The sequence below is a fragment of the Rhyacophila brunnea genome, unplaced genomic scaffold (genome assembly GCF_057557595.1).
Source record: "Rhyacophila brunnea isolate RB1 unplaced genomic scaffold, BYU_Rbru_1.0 scaffold_9, whole genome shotgun sequence".
In the NCBI taxonomy this organism is placed as follows: domain Eukaryota; kingdom Metazoa; phylum Arthropoda; class Insecta; order Trichoptera; family Rhyacophilidae; genus Rhyacophila; species Rhyacophila brunnea.
The window spans coordinates 6,855,820-6,882,029 of record NW_028233361.1 but is presented as its reverse complement, the minus strand read 5'-3'; the positions used below and the strand labels follow the sequence as shown (position 1 = coordinate 6,882,029).

Below are 26,210 nucleotides of genomic sequence, written 5' to 3'. Positions count from 1 at the left end.
TAGGTTGAGCAAGTGGCTGAGATCCATTTCTGATTTCTCGTAAAAAACAAAATCTGATAATATAAACCTCTACTCTGTGGAGTCCTTTAGGATCAGACATGGTCGAAAGAAAGAAGAAAAGAAGGTATTATATTAAAATCTTGTTGGCTTAATTTCTATTGTAAATAGTATCGAATTCAACACTTTCACGTTTCAAATCGCCACCGATATGGGTTGTGTGAAAGGTAATTTGTCAGTCAATTTATGTATCACTTGGTTCTTATAGGTGTAAGGCATAAAGTCCACTAACGCGGGCTTGCGGGGCGCTCGCGCATATTCTATGTGAATCATCGAAAATACAACGTAATGAAATACGCCAGCGCACACTGGATTTGACGACGCATCGTGCCCGCCCGCCCCATGAGTCACCGTTGTGTGGCTTCTCAGCGGCACGAATTAACGAAAATACAACGTAGTCCATTCATTGAACACGGCAAACAAAATCACGCTTCTGGAAGCGTCGTCGATAGACGGGCGAGAAGGCATTATTTAATAACAGTGAACTCTTTGTTTAGTTATTGCGTGTCCGATATTTCGCTGGTAGAATGATGTCATCGTGAATATTAATTACAAGCCCCGAGAAATTTAATAATATTTGTATTGCTTTGTTATGAGAGACGCTGATAATAATAATTATTTTGTGCTCCTTGAGTCCCTTATTACATAGGTGAAGGGTAATGCGCGGGTGGGAGGGGGCCTACTTCGTAGAGAGCCCACCGAGCGCCGCTTTGGTGGGCTTTATGCCTAAGTGTATCATGATATTTTAAATTGTTTACCTATACTATGTGTTAGTAAATATCCAAAACATACAATAAAAATAGCACCACAATCTTCATATTATTAAGTTACATCGTCATGTGGTGTTATGCCTAATCTAGTCCGAGATACTTACATAATATTATTACGTGCATGAACATTGTATAAAAACAGTTTATGAACATCTATCAACATGCTTTTTCTATTTCAGACGAAAAACATTGTTCACATACAGATCTTCTTGGTCTGGACTAATCACTAGATATAAGCGGAGTGTTTTTTGGCCTTACTAAAAAGTGGCACACTTCAACCTCTGGGAAACTTTCCCCGACATACCAAAAAGCGATATGATACTCGTAGTAATTACACACGACACCCTCTATTATAGTAGTCTATACTTTTGTAATTCATAATAATTATTAACAATATGACATGTAATCTGTATATAAGCTGTCAAACAATCATTTAGTTTAGTTGCTTTATCAAATTTAGCGGCACTCTAGGACAGCGGTCTCCAACCGGTGGTCCGTGAGAGAATTTTGGTGGTTCGCAGCAATGACATTATTAATGGACAACGCACTCAATACAGTAGCTAGCAATTAAATTCACGCACAGCGACATTTGCACATGTATAGGTAGACGTCACGCAATTTCCATTATGCGATATCACGCATCGGGAATTTATAGCAATATCACCTTTATTGTAATGGCGTTAGAATAGTGTTTCTAGTGTCAATGTTCATTTGAGCGAACCCGTTCGAACCGAACCGTTCGGCAGACCCGACTAAAAGCATCGGAAATGTATAGTAATATCACCTTTATTCTAATGGCGTTAGAACAGATTATGCCATTCGGCAGACCCGAAAAAAAAGTGAGTGTCATTTTTATTCCCAGATGATTCGTCCATATTAATGTCATTGGTTCGCAGAGTAATTTGAATATATTTGCAATTTTCGTATTTATTAAAAAAACCAACAGCTTGTTTCAAAGAAGCAGCAACAAAGGTCATACTGATTACCTTACTGTTACTTGTAATTAATCTTTTATGCACCTCTATGTCGACGTCGAATTCATTTTAATTTAATAATCGTATTGATTCTTTTTTAATAAAATAAAATTTAAAATGTTTTTTTTTTGCATTTTTCGTATGAATATATGTTTATTAATTATAATTCTTTTATCATTTTTTGACATATCGAATTTTTAACAAGTGTGGAAAAAATACGTGGTAGTGGTCCGCGATGTCCAAAAGGTTGGGGACCGCTGCTCTAGGAGACTAGCGACACACCGGTTGAAAAACACTGTATTAGTGAATAAATGTATAGTACTAATAATTGTATTGTCATTATTTTTACGTACAAAATATCATTTATGTAATAATTGTAAACGAAAAGGTTTATTATCATAGACTATGGATACATCTTTATTATTCATTTTTCAATAAATTCACTTATCAAAAAAAAATGCAGTTTAGTTGGACGCTTTGATTTTTCACACAGCTATTTCTGTGAAAAGATAACCGATGTGTATAAGTACGATTTTCAAACAATGAACGCTACAATATTCAAATAAAATAAATTTACATTGGTATTTTATGAGTTTTACAAATGACTTCAAGGTAAAATATCACGAATTAATACTGAAAAATATTATTTTTTCCCATTGATCCGTTTTCTTTGCGATAGATTGTTATTTAATTTTTGTATTCTTCATTATGACAGCACTCATTGTTATTGTACCAACGTGCGTGTCCGCTTCGTAAGTTTACGTTGAATTTCGTGTAACTTCGGCAACGCTGGAAGCTCCGACTCGAGAGTGCAAAGGAAAAACGATCAGTGCTTCGCGCTCGTTCAGAGAGAGCGGTTCATTTTTGTGTTTGTTAGTGAATATCGATGTAAACAATTCATTTTTACACAACTGTGATTGTAAATTTCATGTGTAACAAGTTTTAACTTTCTATCTACTACAGACGCATTGTCAAAATGTTAAACTGTGAAAGAATTATTGTTTAAAGTGCTGTTCTTAGAAGTGTATCGCTATTTTCGTGTGTTTTAGTGTTACAATGTAGTTTATCCAAAACTGGAGATGGAATTGTCGAACGAGCAAAGTTGTCGGTACCATGTACCCGTACCGCTAACTGTCAGAGGTAAAAATGCATTTTAGTTTCGGATTCGATCCGCGGCAAGGAGTGGTAATACGTTACCGATAACAACATTTTTATCTCCCGCCTGATAAAAATGACGTTTGATTGACATGCTCGAATTCTTGCCGTGGCTACTACATTATAATCATTTTCACCAGAGGCTAGATTCTATCTCTCTCTTGTAATATTTATTTTAATATGTATAAAATGATAACAAATATTATATTATCTGAATTGCAATAGATTATATTATTGGCATTAAACTTGATAGATATTATATTACATATCCAACAAACTACCGAAAACAAAAGTTCACATTGTAGTACGGATGTACTTACCTATTTATTTATTTTATCGTAAATAAAGCATAGTCCATACTCCAGACCAAAACATATGTGTAATTATTGTAATAATAATAATATGAACAATGTTTTCCATCCCCGTCGGAAAACAGAAATACATCTGTAGCTGTATATTTTAAATGTTCGGAAACAAGTTTCAAACAGTTTGTATTTGCACCTGATTATTTCGCAAACCATGCATAATTCTTGTACACTGTACATATCTATTATTTTGTCACTAGTACTTATGCATTGATGTAGTTCGTAGGATGTAAGTAGAAAATTATTATAATATTTTCAATATGGTTACTGTGAAACTACTAATTTTCACAACCAGTATCTTATTATACTTATTTATGCGGCGTTTATCCATGAAACCAAGACATTTATTTTTTTACAATGCGACTTGAAATAATATGGAACGCATAAGGAAATCAATCATTGTGAAAAATGTATTTTTAATTAATAATTTAATGATGGTTTTTCGACATTTTCTCGAGGTGGGCTCAAAACCTGTCGGCGCCTCATTCATATACTTACTAATCTAAAACTATCACTGTTAATGGAGCTCTACAACCGGCAGCTCAATAATAATTGATGTAATAAAGTTCTCATAGAAAGATATAATATTTTAAGAAGTTCCTGCGCTTCTATTATATACACAAGACTGCTATCGGCGGCTATTGAGGGTAGTTTATCATAGTTATGTCTATTTATGTAATAAGTTAGTCGTCTAAACTGTCAAAACTGTCTGTCTGTCGCTCTAAAAGTTAACACAGCCAAGAGAAGTGCTGTTAAAACATGTCACTTATTGTAACAATTACAACTAACTTATTGTAACATTAACTTCCTCAATACATAAATGTGCTAAACTACCCTCGATAGCAGCCTTGTGGATAAAATAGATGCGTTGGAAGTCATCATTATACCTTGTAACGAGACCTTTATTAATCATAAGGCTTAAATTCGAAGGGGGACTGGGGCTTAAAGATAAATAAATTATTGTCATATACCTACTAAACACACAAACGCAATTTGTCAATATCAATCATGTCCACTTTCCTTAAACATCCTTAATGATTTTTCGAACGTGTATTTATTATTAGGCCATCGGTCATTTAAGAGTAAATTCGGCCCTGCTCGTCACTACTTAAAGTTAAATCATTATTACTATTGAATTTACTTAGCCTACTTACTTCTTTGAGAGATTTCACTTCACTCAATTCTGCGTTGTCCACATAATAATAATTTACTTTTCCGTAGGTACATACAGTTTACGGTAAGTAAGTATAGGTATACTTACCAACAAGTTACTAAAAAGTAACTTTTGGCAAGTGATTTTAATGCCTACTTGTCGACCATATTTCTGGGACACACATTGATGTCGTTAATGACAATATAAAATCCGTTATCAGACATTTTTTAGCTATTTTCTTCTGTCTTGTCGTTGCTCTTCAAACAGAGATGGAAGTGCAGCTGCGCTCAAAAATTTGCTTTCCTTCTGGATGCTTTCCTTCTGCCAGGGTTTCGCTTGCCGGAAATCTTCCCTTGAATAATAAGATGCAGAAGTTGATATCTGATCGCGATTCGTGATGCCGCATGGTGTGGCTCAAGTAACTTTATATTTCCAGCTGATACAGAGCATGCGTCATCTACTTTTCGAAAGCTTCAAATTTTCTGAGCGTTTCTGTGAGTGTTCACACCTCCACTTCTTATAGCAGTGGCGAAGGGTGGAGGTAGGCTATTAAAATCCGACGTAAATAAAATAGTTCACATTAAACTTTGTCAGTCATTCATATTTATTTTTATTGAACTAAGACTATAATTTACAGATAGTGTTGGTTAGTTTTAAAAAAATAATTAAACCATATCTAATAGTTTTTGTAGGTATGTTATGGGCGATTCGACAAAGTAGTGCACACTTTTTCATTCATACTTATTTGTTTTCATTGGATTAAGAATACATATTACACGTCATATTGTTGGTTCATTTTTTTTAAATTCATTAAACCCTGCCTAACCAAACTATAATAGATAAAAAATATTATTCTTATTTTATTTTATTCTAGATTTTTTATATATATAAGAATATTTTTGACTATCGTCTAGTATGGCTTGGTTTCGCAGGGTGTAATTTAATTTTAAAAACTAACCAACACCATCTGTAAATAAATTGTAAACTTGGTTCAATAAAACCTAATACGTATGACGCGTATGACTGACAAAGTTCACTGTAAACTACTATTTATGTCGGATCTTAACAGCCTACCTCCACCCTTCGCCACCGATAGGTAGTAGGATAGAAAATATATTAGTATAGCTATATCATCGCAATTACCCACTCTCTCTCGAGTTGTTCAAAGGTATTCTGTGTCATAATCAGGGATCACAACATTCACGATTGGTAATATTTAAGTTATATATATTATTGGCATTCTTAATTACTTAATATAATTTGAAATATTTCGCTGTGCTATCTTGTAAATAATGTAAATCAATGTCCATCATTGCTGACTCAAGTAGATCTAAGTAATCTTTTTAATCCATATTGTGAACTGTGAACTCAACGAACTGTACCTACACACATTTTGATGTACATTATATTTATATAGCTTCGTAACCGCAAAACCCTATAATTACGGGAAAATTCATTGGAGAACTTTAAAAACCCACAAAGCGATTATTTACCTACCAGAAAATTATTATTGCCACGAAGTATTCAACCAAATTTCAATAATAATTATTAAATATTTAAATATTTTCAATATTGAATAGTCATAGGTCATACCTAGGTAGGTACCTAGGTATGACCTATGACTATTCAATCTTATCTTTCACACAATATGCCCCAACGTTATGTTATGGTTATGACGAGTGTTTTGACCATGACGTTATTATGACAAAGTGACTAAACAACAAAAAATGGCATGGTCAGGAAGTCAGGATACACTGCTACTACACACCTACCGCTATATAATATAATTAAGTATTTATAGAATAATGTTTTCTCAAACATATTTCCTTAACAATAATTTAATTGAGCTCTACCCGAACCAAAACCACCACTATCTTCAACCCACCAAAACGGGGGTGCCTTCTTTTATCGAAACCTGGGGACAAAATCTTTACAACACCTATGCAATGTACCATCCACAACGACTCTAATTCCAACATCTTGAATATTCTGCAAACTTTTCAAATTGAAAAGACACAAATAATATCTATCTACCTTCAACAATACACCCTTAGCTTTTTACCATTTAGTTAGTTATTGAAACCAAAGTGAATGTTGGCTTTTTTAATTGGGTCCAATCCGGTGTAAGAGAAATCCAAAAATGACGTCTGGAGCAACGTGAAACGGAAATGTGCGTGTTGGGCATAACGCAGAAGTCCCTTATTATCTGCTTTGTATCCCTAATCAGTACCTATTATGACTGACAAATACCTACCTATGATCCCCGTAGCCTACCTATTTCCAAAAGTCACTCTTCGCCAGGCGCGCACACAAAGGGAGGGAGGAGTGTTTCCGATCTGGACCCCCACTGCAGGAACGAAAAATAGACAAATTACGTAGGGCTACGAAGTGTACCGTCTTCGTCAGGAGCTCGTGACTTGAGGATCGTGACCCGGATGACTAGCTTGTGGAATTCTGCGACATACAAAACGTGTGTCGGTGGAACTCATGAATTGGTGCAACCAAATGAGGAATCCAACGTTTGCTATAATATTCGGATGGAGCATGTTTACAGACAATATAGCGCGGACGATACAAACGGACACTAACGATCGTAATTTCCACTCGATAACCACTCGTGGATGCTACCGGTCGCAATGACTCGTATATGAGAACCCGTATTTATAACTGTCAATAGACCAACTGTCCATCTCTAGACTCAAAGTGAGTGTAGTGTGTCCACGGTTGAAGCGACGAGAAGTTATACGTAGAAGGCGGGGTGAATTTGAAAGTCAGTGCCTCCATAAAAAGAATACTAGTTGTAGAGAAAACATTGATGAGTAGGTACTATGTATTTGGTGTATTATAATATAATATTATTTAATTCGAATAACAACCGCATACGCGTGCTCGTAAATTCGTTGCATGTGGATGCCTTATTCGCCCTATTGTTTATGACCTTTCTCTCAGGGGCCACGTAAAACTTGCGATTTGGTGAATTTATGGCATACGTTCATTAACTAATTTTGTTTTAATGTCCCGGTAACGTGGCCTTTGAGTGCATTTTTAGGGAAATATCCTGATATATCACAGGCTCTTTTCGTCGGCGGTTTTATAATACTCCATAATATAGATAACTGCCTGATTATGTGTCCTAGTTGGTGTTAACGCAAAACTTACTTTTTCTGTAAAATACTTACCAATTCATTCATACAGGTCCGGTCTTAGACCGAATGAACTGATTTAACATACCGATGGACAATAAAAATATTTATTTTCTGATTTAAGAGGACGTTCTACAGAAATGGCCTTGAGAATTGAAAATATGATTTTTTAACATGTGGTCCATAATATCTGGTCTACTAGTTAATATAAAAAGGTCGTGTCAAAGTTGTTTGTGTTAATAAATTTGCTCTGTGACTGATCCGACTCATATTTCACATTTATTTCATCAGGGCTGTCGAAGACACAAATCATAATATATATTTATAATTTAAAATTTTTATTTATAATATATATTATTTAAGTTTTGTGCATCTAATGCCGGGTCCACACTGGCAACAAGTTAATTTGCTGGCAACCTCGTTAGATTTTACGATAATTATTGTAAAATTTCTTAAGCAATTATGGTAAGTATCGTAAAATTTAATGAGGTTGCCAGCAACTTGTTGCCAGTGTGGAAATGGCTTAATATCCACTGTGGTTCACGTAGTGGCATGGGCCTGGGGTTAGCTAATTCAGGAAGTCAACACCCATGATAGAATTTTTTCCAGTTTTGGTTGCATTATATTCCAAAACTCTTCTGTAAAAATCGTTTCCGAGTTTATAAATGGAAATTTCTCGGTGTACATAGTAAACAAACCTACGAATAAAAAAAGACATAAAGGAACATACTGATTCATCGCAGTAAAATCTGGTAATCAAATTCGCCATTTTGAAAAGCGACGATTTTGCGTAAACAAATATCACGTGGTCTGTACGTGTGCGGCAAACTTCGAATGTGTTTGTAATTTTGTGCAAAGTGCGAATGTAATGTTTTCAAATAATTGATATGGATTAATTATACCATCGTATTATTTTCTCGAAATCATAAACATACTATAATAGTATTTGAGTATCAACCTATGTTCAATTTGAATTGGGTTATAATAATAATATACCCGTATATATATCAATAGTATGTTTGCTACAAAATCCACCCAAGTTATCAGTACGTACTTGCACAGGTTTGATTAAAAACCATGATGAAATTAACATTTAAAAAATATGAATGCTTAATATTATTTTGACAGCCCTGTTTTCTGATCGGCTTCATCTCGCAGGTGTTCATAAAATAATAATAATTCTCCGCGCGGCAGAAATTATCAGTAATAATAATAATATTTCTTGAAATAAAATCTCCGATGATTAGTGATTTTTGCGAAAAGATCGATTTAAATTGACGTAGTTACAACGCCGAGGTCCTTTTTATACTGAATTATATTTGAACGGCGGGCTCTTCAGCGGGCCCTTAAACTTACCATTGAACGTTCGCTTTAAGAGGACGTTCTACAGAATTGGCCTTGAGAATTGAAAATATGATTTTTTAACATGTGGTCCATAATATCTGGTCTACTAGTTAATATAAAAAGGTCGTGTCAAAGTTGTTTGTGTTAATAAATTTGCTCTGTGACTGATCCGACTCATATTTCACATTTATTTCATCAGGGCTGTCGAAGACATAAATCATAATATATGTTTATAATTTTAAATTTTTATTTATAATATATATTATTTAAGTTTTGTGCATCTAATGCCGGGTCCACACTGGCAACAAGTTAATTTGCTGGCAACCTCGTTAGATTTTACGATAATTATTGTAAAATTTCTTAAGCAATTATGGTAAGTATCGTAAAATTTAATGAGGTTGCCAGCAACTTGTTGCCAGTGTGGAAATGGCTTAATATCCACTGTGGTTCACGTAGTGGCATGGACCTGGGGTTAGCTAATTCAGGAAGTTAACACCCATGATAGAATTTTTTTCCAGTTTTGGTTGCATTATATTCCAAAACTCTTCTGTAAAAATCGTTTCCGAGTTTATAAATGGAAATTTCTCGGTGTACATAGTAAACAAACCTACGAATAAAAAAAGACAAAAAGGAACATACTGATTCATCGCAGTAAAATCTGGTAATCAAATTCGCCATTTTGAAAAGCGACGATTTTGCGTAAACAAATATCACGTGGTCTGTACGTGTGCGGCAAACTTCGAATGTGTTTGTAATTTTGTGCAAAGTGCGAATGTAATGTTTTCAAATAATTGATATGGATTAATTATACCATCGTATTATTTTCTCGAAATCATAAACATACTATAATAGTATTTGAGTATCAACCTATGTTCAATTTGAATTGGGTTATAATAATAATATACCCGTATATATATCAATAGTATGTTTGCTACAAAATCCACCCAAGTTATCAGTACGTACTTGCACAGGTTTGATTAAAAACCATGATGAAATTAACATTTAAAAAATATGAATGCTTAATATTATTTTGACAGCCCTGTTTTCTGATCGGCTTTACGTCTGGCAGGTGTTCATTAAAAAAAAAATAATGCCCCGCGGCAGAAATTATCAGTAATAATAATAATATTTCTTGAAATAAAATCTCCGATGATTAGTGATTTTTGCGAAAAGATCGATTTAAATTGACGTAGTTACGACGCCGAGGTCCTTTTTATACTGAATTATATTTGAACGGCGGGCTCTTCAGCGGGCCCTTATCTTAAATGATCAGCTGATCTAACTCAGGTTTTGTAGTATAAAAAATTACCAAAGAATACGATCGATAATTGGTAATTCTTACATTGCTGTCATTTTCTGCCGTACATTTAAGAATCAAAATGACAATGAGGCACCGTTATAATTATTGTTTAGCAGGTTCTTGATGAGGCGGTGGCGAAGGGTGGAGGTAGGCTGTTAAGATCCGACATACATAGTCTCAATAAACTTTGTCAGTCATAGGTTTAATTGATATTTAAAAACTAAACAACACCATCTGTAAATTGTAGTCTTAGTTCATAAAACCAAATACGAATGACTGACAAAGTTTAATATGCACTATTTAGGGCGAATCTTAACAGCCTACCTCCACCCTTCACCACTTTGAGGCGGCTGGGACCCTTTACAGGTTGTTGAGTCACAAATATTATAATATGTAGTATGTACTCGCGTCATACAAAAAAAAACATCATTTTGGTTACGCGTATTTTTACTACCTACTTAAATATTTTTTATCGAAAAATCTGAATTTAATTAAAACGTCACTTCATCATATTATTGAGCAAAGAAGTGACTCGTATCTATGACAGTTAAGTGATTTTACCAAAGATGCGTTAAGTATGTAATATAAATTTAATCAACCACATTGATTCAATAAGCAATAATTACAAGATAAAAAGAACTTTTTATATACCTACCTACAACGTTTTTAAATTTTCTGTTGAATCATATAAATTTGACTTGACTAGCTTAAACGATCAAAAAAATTTGTACTTGATAGAAATACTGAATAATGAAAAGTCATTTAATATATTTCCATAGTAACGCACGTATATATTAATAATTTAGTTGCTAGGCCTAAGTAGCAACCAATAATGGTATCGAAATAACTTTTCATACAAAACAGGATTAACTGAAAATGAATTAAATTCTACTTAAAGATGGCTAAAAGTATTTAAAAACATGCATTGGCATCGTGTTCTGATATATTCTAAAAGTTTCAAATGTCTAGCTAGTCGGGAAGTTAGTTAAAAATCGATTGCAAGATTTGTACCGGACAAATAAGAATACGAGCTACGAAAAACGTTGAAAAAAAATACTCATATTACAACTATATTAATTAATCCTTAGGCGTAAAACCCACTTAACGCAGCAAGTGGGGCTCTCGCGCAAAATTTCACAAGTGGCGCGTAATCAAACACGCCAGCGCACACTGGATTTGACGACGCATTGTGCCCGCCTGACCCATGAGTCAGCGATACGAATTAACGAAAATACAACGTAGTCCATTCATTAAACACGGCTAGCAAAATCACGCTCCTGGCAGCGTTGTCGATAGACGGGCGAGAAGCCATTATTTAATAACAGTGAACTCTTTGTTTAGTTATTGCGTGTCCGATATTTCGCTGGTATAATAATGTCATCGTGAATATTAATTACAAGCCCCGAGAAATTTAATAATATTTTTATTGCTTTGTTATGAGAGACGCTGATAATAATAATTATTTTGTGCTCCTTGAGCCCCTTATTACATAGGTGAAGGGTAATGCGCGGGTGGGAGGGGGCCTACTTCGTAGAGAGCGCACCGAGCGCCGCGTTGGTGGGCTTTATGCCTTAGGTACGTTTCATAAAATAAACATATTGTTCAATCTCATAAATAGTCATAATACTATGTAAAAGCTTTTACCTATGCCTTATCTCCATTATGCTTAATAATAATCATAACAAGTAGGTACTTAGATACATAATGTCCATTATGTTAATTTCTATGGTTACCGGTTATTCCCGCAGTGAAGATTATAAGACTTGGTTTTTAATCTACCATTGGAATAAGTAGTTACGTCATATTTTTATAAAACATCTTGTTTTTAACATACAATATAATAATTAGAATAGCGATTTCCAAACTGGACTGGACGGTTGTGTTGCAAAGGGAGGCGCGAAAATTTCAACAAAATAATTAATTTAGCCACAGGTTTGCAGTTTGCAAATGCTATTTTATAAAACGGCAGCTAATTATAAACTACACAAAAAAAAACAGTCATATAAAAGGTTGTTTGAAACCTGTCTGAAAATATGGGGACTAATTATATACCTCACTTACTACTACGATACTATTGTGAAGCGCGCTGCCTATCTCGTGAAAAAATGAAATGAAAGGGTCAAATCATAAAGTTGAAATTTGAGTAAAACTTGTTTAGGAACGATAATTTTGTTGGTAAACTTGTCTATTTGGTTGAAATTTTTAAAAAAAATGTGAATAAATCAATGCAAATACCACTAATGCATGCACTGATTTAAAAAGACAAAGTGAAGGCATTCATAAAAAATGGAGCTTTGGAAATCAAGATTGCAAAAAAAAAAATAAGTTCGCCATGTCTCCACTTTTAAATGATTTCTACGCCAGATATATTGAAGCAAACAAAAATCTATTTACTGAGTTCTTGGTTAGTTTGATAATGCACTTTTCACATTATTTTATTAATAGTAAAAAAATCTAAAAAAGGCACTGCTTTGTTTCGGGACTATTAAATATTTTAAATATGTGCTTGAAAGATCCTGGGGGCCCGCTTCAGGATGTGGGGCATATGATAGAATCCATTTATCAATGAACAATGATGAATTTGGATTGACTACTATTGAAATTGATTGTGCTAATAAACAAGCACATTCGTCGTATGAAAAACAAATTAATTTAAAAATGAATATAATAGAAGTAGATAGTAAAACCTAGTTTATTTTTATATTTCTTTTTTCATTTTTGTATTAAGTAGTACATTGTTGTCTTTAAAAAGTGTCTATATTATTTAATGAAATAATGGGGGGAGGCGCCAAGATTAGATTTTTTGAAAAGGGAGGCGTAGTAACATACAGTTTGGAAACCACTGATATAGAACAATTCATTAAAACTGCCTTATTAGGTACACTTTTTACATTTCTTTGTATCATAATAGTACTTACGTATATTTATTTCAAATGTTTCACAATAATTATAAAAAAATGCCAGATTAGTTTAGGAATTTAAATTTGTAATGTGGATAAAAGTTGGATTTACATTTTGAGCACCAATTATCGTTAAATAGTTTTGAATATAATCTCAATTTGTATCTACTTGAATAATAATTAAGTACCTACTTATTATGCTCACAAAAAAACTATCACTATAGAATATAGACCAACTTCAAGTCTTCTACGTCACAGTGCTCCATGCACTGATTTTTTTACGTCATGTGCTCTTTGCGTGTCATAACAAATACTCTATCTCTGGCAATATTGAGAGGAATTAAAAGCTTTCTTTTATGTTTCTGCTCCTCACAATACTTTTACGTTCGAAATAATGCTCTTCGTAATAAACTCCACGCGATATCGAACTCACATTAAATTACAGGCGCGTGGAATTTAGTAGCGCGAAAGTATTTATGTGGAGAGAGGTTTTTAGTTCCAGAAATGACCGTGATAACGTAGAAGGCTCGATATTATGAAAGTCGCACTGTAAATGCATATTTTGGCAATGTTTGTATAGGTACGTAAAACACTAGTCTTCTATAAATTATACACTCCAGTTGGCTTACTTTGGTAATTTTTAATACTTTGCATCATGACTACTTTAGTTAGCGTATTAGTCAAAAATTATCATTTTTAGTTAAGTTATAGTGCAGTTTTATTCAGTTTTATTTGTTGGTTTATTTATTGCTTTAACATAGTACCTAACTCAAATAAAATTGTAAATGCGTTGTAATTGAGTTACTTCTCTAAAGTTTTTTCAAAATATTTTAAGAAATTGACTGCTTTACTATTATAATACCTAATATGAGTCGCATAGTATCAAAAGTAGATCTGTGCGTTATTCATCATTTCGAGAAAATGACGAAAAACGTTTTGTTGGGTTTTTTAGTGTTATAATAGCATGAAATATGTTTCTACATTTAGAAACTAGAAATTCAATTCAGTTCTACATTGTTTCCAAAGTATTGAACAGTTCTAATTCTGATACCAAGCCCTATTTTTCATCACAATTTTATACCACACAGATATGATTTTGATTCGAATATTATATTACTAGGTAGTCGTACTTACGTTATGGTCAGAAGAATAATTTGGCACACTTAGTTAAATTTTGATGTATTTGCGACAGTTCTACTTTTGATACCTACTATACGACGAATATGGTAATGCATCAATATTTTGATGCAATATTGTATTAATTTATAAATATTTTCAAAATATTCAGTCTGGTACTTAATATTAAAGTTGATTAGTGATAAATGTGTCTCGCGTCTTAGTATAATATAGTGTAAAATGCATATTTTGAAAATAATTACTAGGCATAATAGGTAGGTATTATAAAAAATAATGGTATCTTTGCTTTTATATTAGAATAAATATAATAAAATTGAATTATCTACAATGCTTAAGGAATGTCCAGGATTATGCTCTGAAAATACCATAAAATCTCCACGTGGGCCCTTAAATCAAAAACAATAAGAAATAATGCAAAAACAATGAGAAATTATGCAAAGACCATTTATTTTATATTTTTGCGTGTAGGACAGGACAACCCAGATCCCTGTGATATACAAAAAATTCTAAAACAATTTCAACGCTGATATCACAAAACTATACTTTTGGATTTAATACACTATACTTGACTATACCTACTGATGGTGCAACTTAATTTATTAATAATTATATTAAAATACATTGTGTGTGATTTGCACATTACGGACGTATTATTATATTTATTGGGCGTGTATTTTTGAAGGAAGTATAAATAGACAATTTTGAAATGTTTTAAAATGCCAAGTGTCAGAATTTTTAATCATTGGTAAGTATTTATTTCGAAGTGTCAGAATAAGGACGCCAGTTTTAGTGTGGAGGGTAAAATAATGTTTGAGGAAGTAATAATATTAAAAAATCGGTTGTAAAACTAAATAATCATTATTTAAATTACGCGTGTCAGTAGATAAAACATATATCCATTATTATTATGATAATTTGACCAGTAAACAATTTTATATGGGACGCATAGCAATTTAGGGTTACCATCTCGCACGTAAGGGATATTTGTCTATGCTCTCACGCCAAATTCATGAATATTCGGTACAAATAACCATTATTGTGATTATTAAAAGTAGACCAACTAAGAAGTAATCGAAGGTGCACCCAAAAGAGCGATAATTATATGAGCACATCAACAGATTACAGAAGATAACCTCAATTCCGATAACTTTAAACCCAAATTATAATAATTTAGTGGTATTTGACGGTTTATAAACATTATGGAAATTAAAAATATACCTATTAAACTATTATTATCTAATTGAAATAACATGTTTCATAAATTAATTCTAATGAAACGATTATGAATAATTTGTCTTCAATTGAAATTACGTGCAAAATAACTAATTAGCTTAAAGTTAAGTGATAGTTAATAGACTATTTCAACCTATATCTAATATACTTAAATATTTTTATAGAAAGTAATAATGAAAAATAATACCTCATTTTAAGGTTACATTTGATTAAAAATGTTATATTGTGAAATATTATTCATTCAACCAAATTTTTCATACATTTTGAATGAGATTAAAATACCTAATATGATTGATCGAACTAATAAATCGACAATCGAATGAGTTTATGTGATATTAGTATCAATTCAAATAAAATAGCTACCTACTTTCTGGTTTGCATGTCGATTATAAAACAATATTTAGATTAGTATAAATCTTTTAGATAACGAACCTTTTAATGTCGAGACAATTGAAACATACCTATTACTTATTCCATATATCAAAATTACGGATATCGATAAATTATACTAAATAATTTTATTTATAAAATAAAAGGAATGTTCATTGATCGACAATGGCTAGGCATTTTTTGCTGTGGGGAAAATATTGATATATTTTTATAAAATTTACAATAACCTGGTCACACCGTTCACCGTTGACATGACAAGCCAAGCGACCCTTCAAGTTGCCATGTATTTTGTTTTGTAAAGAACTGAAGTCTGCCTTATTCTTAATTTTTATGTCAAAAATATACCTATAATAGACACATCTGGTGTACCTACCTACCTGTCTTCTTATTTTTTTAAATGTTAAAAATATATGATAATACACACTAGGCATACAACATAATTCTATAATGGAGCATGTATTTTCAATGCCCAGTGTAGATACCTACTGAAAACAGTTTCTAATAAACATTAATAATTGATTACAAACTAATTCTGTTGTACCCAAAGCATAGAACCAACAGTTACAGCTGATGGCTAGAACGAATTTCTTAAGAAACCTGCTCAGAAGATCCACATTGAATTGTGGAGCCATTTTTTTTAGATACATTCATTATAATAGAAAGAAAAAATACTATTCTAGATTTCTAGTGCTGAGGAAGTCAACTGTCATCTGTCAAGGCACAGCATAACCATAGACGATTATGGTATTAGTCTATGATACAACTAACTCGAATATTAGTCTATGTTATAACCCTGGTTGGAATGACAGAGAATGATACTATCCTAGAAAATTTAAAAAAGCGGCCAATTAAATTATTTCTGCCCAAATTTTTATCTATTCTGACACACAAATATTTATACTTGACATTAAACATTTTAATAATTCCCTGTGCTTATTTAAATACTTTCTCATATATTATTTGAATACTTACAATTGAGCATTTTTTACTTCCTGCTGGTTTAAAATTATTCCCAAAGATTAATAAAATACTTTTATTAAGATACTTCCTAGTTTTGAATATTTATACTTACCGAAAAATTAGAAGCCTATTTATTGGTCTGAGTTGCCGACCTTTGAACGTATCCGTAACAGATTTTATTATTTCCCATACTATTCCACATAAATTGTCAATAAGATGGTACTTTTATAACTATTTGGGTACCTGCGTGAAGATAAACATTCCTTTTGGGCAATAGTAATTTACGACGGTAAAAAGACGTGTTATTTAATAAAAATAACAGCTGGTTTTCTGCTATGATTTTTGCTACAACTCATTTTGAAAGACAGAGACAGCGTCAAGCATTTTTATTTGGGTAGTCAAGTTATAAATCACTTTAGCGTCGTCTTTAGCTAGTCTTGATTTATTGCCCTGACATTTTAAATGTGCTAGCATAAAATTTAAGACGAATCTGTACCCTTACAATAATAAAGGTACAATTTCATGTTGTTTCATTATTAAAAAATAGGGTGAAAATTATTGTCAGGTAATCAGACTATTACATACTTACCAAAAACAATATATTATGTAATACGTTTTTTCCTAATTTGGTAGGTAGATTATTTTGTTTTCTTACGCAACTGTTTGCATAACTAATTTCTTTCTCGCAGTTACCGGAATGATTTGATGTTTGGGCCGAATTATATGAAATCGCTCTTTCTAAATGATTTAATCTCCTGGTGAGGACAAGCTTGTTAATTCGACAATCATTAATTTTGTCCTGGATTTGTTAATTATTCTAAGGCTCATTTTTTTCAGCGCTTGTTTTTTCAATCTGCCCTGTGATTGGAGATTTTATTGCCGTCAATCAACCTTCATTCCCAGCCATCTAGGGTGATATACCTACTTTACGTTTACATAGATATTGAAAAGTACCGGGGAGACAATGCACCCTTGTCGAACTCCCTTTAAACGTTAAAGGGATCTGAAATTTTATCATCAAATCTACTTATAACTGAACTTTCCTCATACATACAGCGACTTATTAGGTAGGTACATAATAATCGACACTTTTTCCTTATCAACCTAGGTATATATTTATCCAATTTGTTCACGCGTATATAGATAGGTATCTTTTCTTTTGAAGACATAATTAGAATTTAAAGCCAATTAATTCCTGAATAGCACAGCAACCGTGAAGTTGAAAAATACTAGGTACCTACACATATAATCGTGGGGGGGATGTTTATATATATAAAAAAAAAAAAAACAATGACATGCATAATAATATTATGTAGTACTTACCTACATTTATGTTCTTCTGAAATAAAATGGTTACTAATTACATTTAATTCAATATGCCTATTTAAAACATATTATTATGTAAGACGATATTCTTTTATTTATTTATAATATGCATATTACGTTTATATTTTTAAAACATGTCGATAACTTTGCCTATAGAAATATTATGTGCCACTAATTTTCAGAAAATATTTTTAATGTCAAAATCACATGCACTTGATATATTATGACAAGCTGAAAATCGTTTCAGCTATTTTGATAAAAAAAAAACTGAAGAAGGCTCCATTTTATATTATAATTGCAACATATTTGGTTTTTATCCACCCCATCAGGTTTCGAATCCGCTGTCATATGGTGCTCTAGCGCGACGCGTTAACCTCGATTCGCACATTTATGTGTAAACACTTTAGAATCTAAAATACAAAAGGTTCTATACCAATTTCTATAAGTAAAATTATCACTTAAACTTTCTGTAAATCCCCGTGAAACAGTATGTTTGTATTATCGAAATCCTTTGTCGAAAATAATATGTTGCTAAAAGGTTTGGGAAAATCCTACACCTGGTGACCTGAGTTTTATTTTTTGTTAAAAGTTGTAATGAATCAATTGTAATCATAGTGATACTACCCAGCTATTTTCGCTTACTATAAGGTAATCTGTAATTCAGTAAAATTAGTTTAATTACCCTATTAGATCATCGGTTCCCGATATTCTTCGTATCACTACCCAATTTTATAATAGGATGAAATGTCTTTTTCTCTTTTTAAGGCAGTAGTGATGTCATTCAATAAATAATATGAATTCAAAGTGCCATTTGATAAAAAATTGCATTCAAAGTCAACATGAAATTAAACTGAATTTTATAGAATAATATTTCCTAATAATGTATTTTAGAAGACATGATAAATCAATAAAACTCTAACTCAAGCTGACATCTCATTTTAGCCAGAAGTGTTCCACGTTCCAAAATTGATTTTTTTTCTTTACCCAGAATATAACTGACAATCTAAAACTAATATAGGTAATGTAAATCGACATTTTTAATATTTCGATACATAACAGCTGTGCAAGTAATCTGTGGAATTATTTCACAGTTAACAAGAGTGAAACTTCAGTGAAACGGCAAATAATTTTCAACTATAGGTGCGACGAAATTTTGGACTCGCTGGCAATCGTAGAGCGAAAGTCGAGCTGTGAGCACGTCAATTTTTTTCGTGTTGGCGACGGGGGTATTAATTCTTAAATCGTGTAAAGATGACTAAAAAACGTTACCCATTTACTTGAAAAAGAAAACATGTCAAAGAATATATTATTATTGTTACTAATAGAACAATAAACAGAACATTAAATGGACGCATGTTGAATTTTTATGACAAATTATGTTTTGTTCTGCACCCGTCGTTTGCACAATCTCCGCGTCGCGTAGTCACGATCGTTTTAGACCGTGCCCCATCTGAAGTATATATAGCCTTAACGTTTTATTATGATGGTTGTTTTATTTCGAAACTAAGTTTTTTAAATCAAAAAAATACACTAAGAAATTAATTGTTGAGATAAATATTGAATTGTCCCAGGGGGAGGTGCTAAAAAATATTTTTAAAAAGTGGGAAGTCAACAAAGTACTTCGTACATTAAAATTGATCGTCAACTATTGCCCTTACAGGGTGGTGGATTGATGAATTAATTAGCATCACGGTGTTATGTTATTATAAAATAAAACATTGCATTATATTTTTATAAATCAATTGAAATTTTTAAGAATAATTTTAATAATTAAAGGTTTGTCTTTAACGTGTTCCAGTTAACATTCAAATACCTACTTACGAAATACAATAATATTTTAATAACGAATTCGTAAAAGTTGATTTTTATAAGGTACCTACTTAATTTAACAAGGTATGCAATTTACATCATTTTAATATCAGGTATTTACCAGCTCTTGCTAGATAATATTTCGTGTTTCCGTGAAAATTATATGATTTTATGCATTCTGACAAAAATGTATCTCAATGATGGATGCCAGAAAGTCAGAATTCATTAGCCCCAATATAAATAAACTGTTTTCACTGCCAAATGTGCTGTTTTTTTAGAAAACGTGTTTTCAGCTGCATGTTTAAATGAATAATAAAAAACACAACTATTTTTAGATTATTACTTACCTACCACAAAATATACGCATATATTATGTTAATTGATTTTTTATGTGCAGGGTTTATTGGGAAATCTTTTATTTGAAGGGGGTACATTTACCCCCTTAATCTTCTAAATCACATTTGAAATATTTTACCGAGGTGTTTTTTGAAACAACCTACGTAAGTTATTTATTACTTATACTTATATAAAGAATTTAATTTTATACAAATAAACAGTTATACTAAATTATGATGTGTACATTTATTTATAAGTAATAAATATCCTAAATAAAAAATCAAATGTGAGTTAGAGTAGTTCTGCATTCAGCATTGCCATTATGGCAGTAGCGGGCTTAGCTTATTTGCAAGGATTTTTTTATGCTTTTGGTACTTAATATTTTATACTACATTTTTGAGAAGTTTTAAGATTTAAAAAAATACAATTTATTATTCGTATGACAGGTTTGAACTGTTTCGAGGCCCCCTTTATATTTTTTGTGGAATAAATTGTGTCATCTACGTTAAGGAAACTCGCCGATGGTCAATGGCCATATTTAATTACGTATCTACTTGCGTCGTATATCGTAGGACGTAGATCCTTTATCCGCAAATTACGTGGACCGTTATCATTTATGGGACTACAACCCTTGGTGGGTCTTGGACTTCTGCAAACTTTTTTTATCTGGTCGATCCAACGTCAATGCTTTCCAGTTGTTTTGGCTGAGCATTCTTAAATCACCCTTGGCGCAGTCTAGCCATCTCAATTTCGACCGTCCAGGTCTTCCCTTGCCCTCAGGGGTTATGTATATAACTATACCTTGCACATTTTCATTTACCACGTGATCCTTTCGCCCCCATAAAGCGTGTACAGCTCTTCATTATACCTTGACCTCCAAATAAAAAACATCCCCAAAGATTCTTTTCAGAACTATACTTTCAAAAATATCTTTCTGTTATCATATTTGCCCAGCGTGCCAGGAGAGTTGTTTTGGTTTTCTTTGAAAGTGCCATGTCTTTCAAATAATAAATCGAAAATAGCACCTGATGGCGAGGTTGATCTGGAGATTTATTTCGTCGCTTGTATTTGTGTTTGTAAAAGAGGACCCTAGATTAAAAAAAATTGCCCCACAGTTTCAAAAGCATAGCAGCCAACGATAATGCTGCTATTCTCATTTAATGATGCACTGTGAAGAACTAACATATATTTTGTTTTTACATGTAGGTACATGTACTTCTCTTTATATTCACTTTTTAGGAGGCAATTTATTTTAAGATTGATTGGTAACAAGGAATTCTAATTGTTTTTCTCTCTCTTTTCAGATGTTAAACGGGAAGCGCCGTCAATAATCTCGAGCGCCGGGGAGTGAGCTGGAAACCGAAAGGAACCTGACCGACTGAGGGTACTGCCGCAGCTGGAATGATTTAAAGTGCGGTGCGTCCACCTCGCGAACAAAATGAATTTCATGAGAACAGTGATGATAGTGATGGCGGGGTTCGCGGGCCGAACATTCAGTGACGGCGGGGGAGGCGGACCCGGAAACGGAAACGCTCTGGGCTCCGGCGCGATCGGGGGCTCCTCGACCGGCTCCCGCTGCGTCGAGATCACCATCCCGATGTGTCGAGGCATCGGATACAACCTCACCTCCCTGCCCAACGACTTCAACCACGAAACGCAGGACGAGGCCGGCCTCGAAGTGCACCAGTACTGGCCGCTGGTCGAAATCAAGTGCTCACCAGATCTCAAGTTCTTCCTGTGTTCGATCTACACCCCCATATGCATAGAGGACTACGCCAAGCCCCTGCCCGCGTGCCGCAGCGTCTGCGAGCGAGCCCGCGCCGGCTGCGCGCCTCTCATGCAAAAGTACGGCTTCCAGTGGCCCGAGCGAATGTCTTGCGACCGGCTGCCCGTCTACGGAGACAAGGACAACCTGTGCATGGAGGAGAGCGGTCGCGCCGAGTCCGGCGCCGCCGAGCGTCCGGCCGCGAAGCCGACGAGGCGACCTCACCAGTCGCACCAGCCGACGGCCGTGAAACCGCTTTGCAGAGGAAAAATTTCAAAAAACTGCCGCGAGCCTCCAGGGGAAAGGGCCGCCGGCGGGGAGTGCGGCTGCAAGTGCCGGCCCCCGCTGGTGCCCCTGGCGGGCAACCGATCGGGCGCCCGAATCGCGGGAGTCGCCGACTGTGCGTTCCCGTGCAGAGGAGCGTTCTTCAGCCCCGAAGAACGGGAGTTCGCCGCCGTGTGGGTGGCGCTGTGGAGCGGCCTCTGCGCCGCGTCGACGCTGATGACCCTGACCACCTTCCTCATAGACACGCAGAGGTTTAAGTACCCCGAGCGGCCTATCGTATTCCTCTCAGCCTGCTATTTCGCCGTGTCCGTCGGCTACCTCACGCGGATCTTCCTCGGGCACGAGGAGGTCGCGTGCGACGGTCCGGCCGTGCGGGACGCCGCGTCCGGCCCGGCCGCCTGCACGCTCGTCTTCCTTCTGGTGTACTTCTTCGGCATGGCCTCCTCCGTGTGGTGGGTGGTCCTGTCGTTTACGTGGTTCCTTGCGGCGGGCCTCAAGTGGGGCAACGAGGCGATCGCGGGCTACTCGCACTACTTTCACCTGGCGGCGTGGCTGGTACCGGCGGCGCAGAGCGTCGCCGCGCTCCTCAGCTCGGCGGTGGACGGCGACCCCGTCGCCGGCGTTTGCTACGCTGGCAACCTGAACCCCGAGAACCTCAAGCGCTTCGTGATCGCGCCCCTGCTGGTATACTTAGCGGCGGGGACGAGCTTCCTGCTGGCCGGCTTCGTGTCGCTGTTCCGGATCCGTTCGGTGATCAAGCGGCAGGGCGGCGCAGGCGCCGGTTCCAAAGCCGACAAGCTAGAGAAGCTGATGATCCGTATCGGCATCTTCAGCGTGCTGTACACTGTGCCGGCGGCGTCGGTCCTGGGTTGCCACCTGTACGAGGCGGCCATGCACGGTGCGTGGCTGCGCCGCCTGGCCTGCTCCTGCCCGTCCGCCGCCGGCTCCCCCGCGCCGCCCGCCTCGCGCCCTCTCTACGCCCTGCTCATGCTCAAATACTTCATGGCGCTGGCTGTGGGCATCACGTCGGGCGTATGGATCTGGTCCGGAAAGACGCTCGAATCATGGCGGCGCTTCTGGCGAAGGAGCCCGTCGGGAGCGGCCCCCGGAGCGGCCGGGGCCGCGCTCATCAAGCCTCGCGGCCAGAAGCCGCTCGGGCCTATCGCCCCTCGCCCGCCGCCCCCACGCTCGCACGTGTGACGGCCCGCCGATTCCGCTCTTTCCAGGACGGACGCCAATCAAAGCTCTCTAGTCTGCACTTAGGTATATGCGTTTCGCGGCCGGGTGATCCGGGGTCTCTCCAGAAGGAAGAGTTAGCCTTTTAAGTATACCGATGTCAGTAGCGAACGGGACTATATGTGATCGTATGATAAAGATTAGTGTCGGTGTCGAAATTGCCGTAATTTATATGAGTGTTCTAATTAAATTCTCGTGCATCCAAAATACGTAATTTGTTTTATAAGTACGTTTAGCCCTAAGTAATAATTATATTGTAGCATATTGACGTCGATGACCGTCGAGCGTTTGTACATTTGCCATATTAAATTTATCAAATGCCGGGCGAGCGACGCGGCCTCCGAGCCAGAACTGATTCTTTTATTTTGACGAAGCCCGCTTTTCTTCAAATAATTATTTTGAAAGCTGTAAATATCGAGAAGCTTGCTACCGATAATACTTCCGCAGTCGTATCACCATCACCATCGCCCCGCTAGCCGTACAATTTCATATACATATTTTTTAAATGCTGAAGTCCTCTTCACCCGAAGTAGGAAGGAAAATCTTATCCGATCAGAAGCGGGCTTAGCAGACAGGCATTCATTATTTTTACACCGGGTCCAGAGGAGGAATGGTATAAATAAAGACAAAGTATAATAAGATCAGTCATTTATTATTTTCTAATTAATGGTAGCCGCGGAAAGGGGCAACGGTCCGTTGCTCCAGCGTTCACTCGCTCTTTGTACATAAAATCAAATAATTGTAAATTATATTTATAAACACCAAACGATTTATCTCCTGTAAAACCCCATATCTCATAGTTTGGTTAATGTTTTTTGTAATGTTAAACATTTCTCGATAGATATAAAATTATATACTTATACGAAATCATAATGTATTAAAAATACAGACGATGATATCTAAAATGCACTTATTGCTTAGTATTATGAAATCATTTTTTTTTATTTCCATGGGATAATAAAACCCAGAAAGGTACATTAAAAATATGTCTTAAATATCTCAGCTTAACTATTTACGTATATGTTGAAAATCATTTTTTAAACGTAATGACTAAATGACTAGTGTAAAATTCTCATTACAAGAGTTTCGGTATATAATATTATATAATATGGTGTAAAATCATTTTTATTCAAAGTAGATTAAAATATGTCAGTCAAAATTTTAATACTCTAATAAAATCTCGATTGTTTGTCTTAAATATTTGCAAGTAATTGCAGATAGGTAGGCAGGGTGTACAAAATAACAATAATAATTAAATGTATACATAATATTGTGATTATCGATAAGAACTGTAAAATAAACTCATTTTATGTGTTTTGTTCACTGCCAACATTTTTGTTTTTCAATCAAACACCAAACCCATTCCAAAAAATCCCTACATGACACCCATATGAATTCATTCAATTAAACTGAACATATACAGTTTCATTCATTTACGTTCATGATCAATGACCAATACACATTATCGTTACAACATATTGAAAGATTCTATCGCTTTCATTAAATTTTATATCATTACAGAGTAACGGTTTCCAAAAACCAAATAAGAGCGCTAGCTTTGTCAAAAAATATGAACAACTACTTAAAAAGATGCATACTTTTCGTTGAGTATCTGATTGTAATCAATCAAAGGATAAAACATCCTGGCAACATTTTTGCTGTATTTGTAACATTTAACACCTGTCAGCCACTGGCTAGGACATATGAGATCTTTAGTCAATCTATGATAAATGCAAAACATATCTTTCATTCGAAGACTTTGAACCTTAATACCTCTCGATAAAACTGCGATGGTATATTTTATAATACCCAAACATCAAATACTATCATCATTTCAATAATATGGATTTACACAAATGAAAGAGTTTACGAGTCTCGCTACAACTGTATGTACCTACATACATATTTGGATATATCATAAAATGACCACAGACTTAAATTTCACATAAAGTTAATTATGACTCCCATGGCATCTTTTTAATTTTAATTTAATTAATTAATTGAACTTGCCTTTTGTAATGTAATTCCCATTACAAGGCTTTGAAATAATATCAGCAAGAAAATTAGGGTACATAATTTGGAAACACCTCAGAAACATACCTATTCGAAAAAATATCAACTTGAACATACATTCATCAGATTCTTGCCAATGTTTACTGTAAGATTTATTTTTAATGCTTTCGCAAAACAAAGATGATAATGTAAATCTACATAAACATGGAGTCTCTTTTAGATCCTTCAACATTGGAGAGAAGTCATCTTGGTAAGTATTCAAAAAGTAAAACAAAAGAACTTCAATAAATCTAATAGCAGTACTTAAACACTACGAACATATTCATATGAATATGAATATAATTGATGTAAAAAGATAATAAAATACCATGGGTTCATAAAATAACATTACTTACATAAATAAAAAAAAAATATGAGAAATCCAGTAATATAATTAATCAATGACATTTTTATACACTAACCATCTTGAAAATCATTAATTACATAGATAAAAATGTAATGAATACAAGATAATTCAATAAACCATGCCATCTCTGGGTGTGTGTTTTAAATATTTAAC

The 26,210-nt window shown here is 34.8% G+C and overlaps 1 protein-coding gene across 1 annotated transcript; it reads left to right on the top strand.

Moving 5' to 3' along the window:
• Positions 1–2,629: 2,629 nt before the first annotated feature.
• Positions 2,630–26,040, top strand: fz2 (frizzled 2). Its single transcript, XM_085959498.1, has 2 exons — positions 2,630–2,941; positions 21,657–26,040. The coding sequence occupies exon 2, from the start codon at positions 21,791–21,793 to the stop codon at positions 23,600–23,602; it is 1,812 nt and encodes a 603-aa protein (XP_085815624.1). The 5' UTR covers positions 2,630–2,941; positions 21,657–21,790; the 3' UTR covers positions 23,603–26,040.
• The last annotated feature ends 170 nt before the right edge of the window (positions 26,041–26,210 follow it).

Excerpts from the sequence above, each read along its gene's own strand:
- fz2 (XM_085959498.1), top strand. The coding sequence starts at position 21,791 with ATGAATTTCATGAGAACAGTGATGATAGTGATGGCGGGGTTCGCGGGC.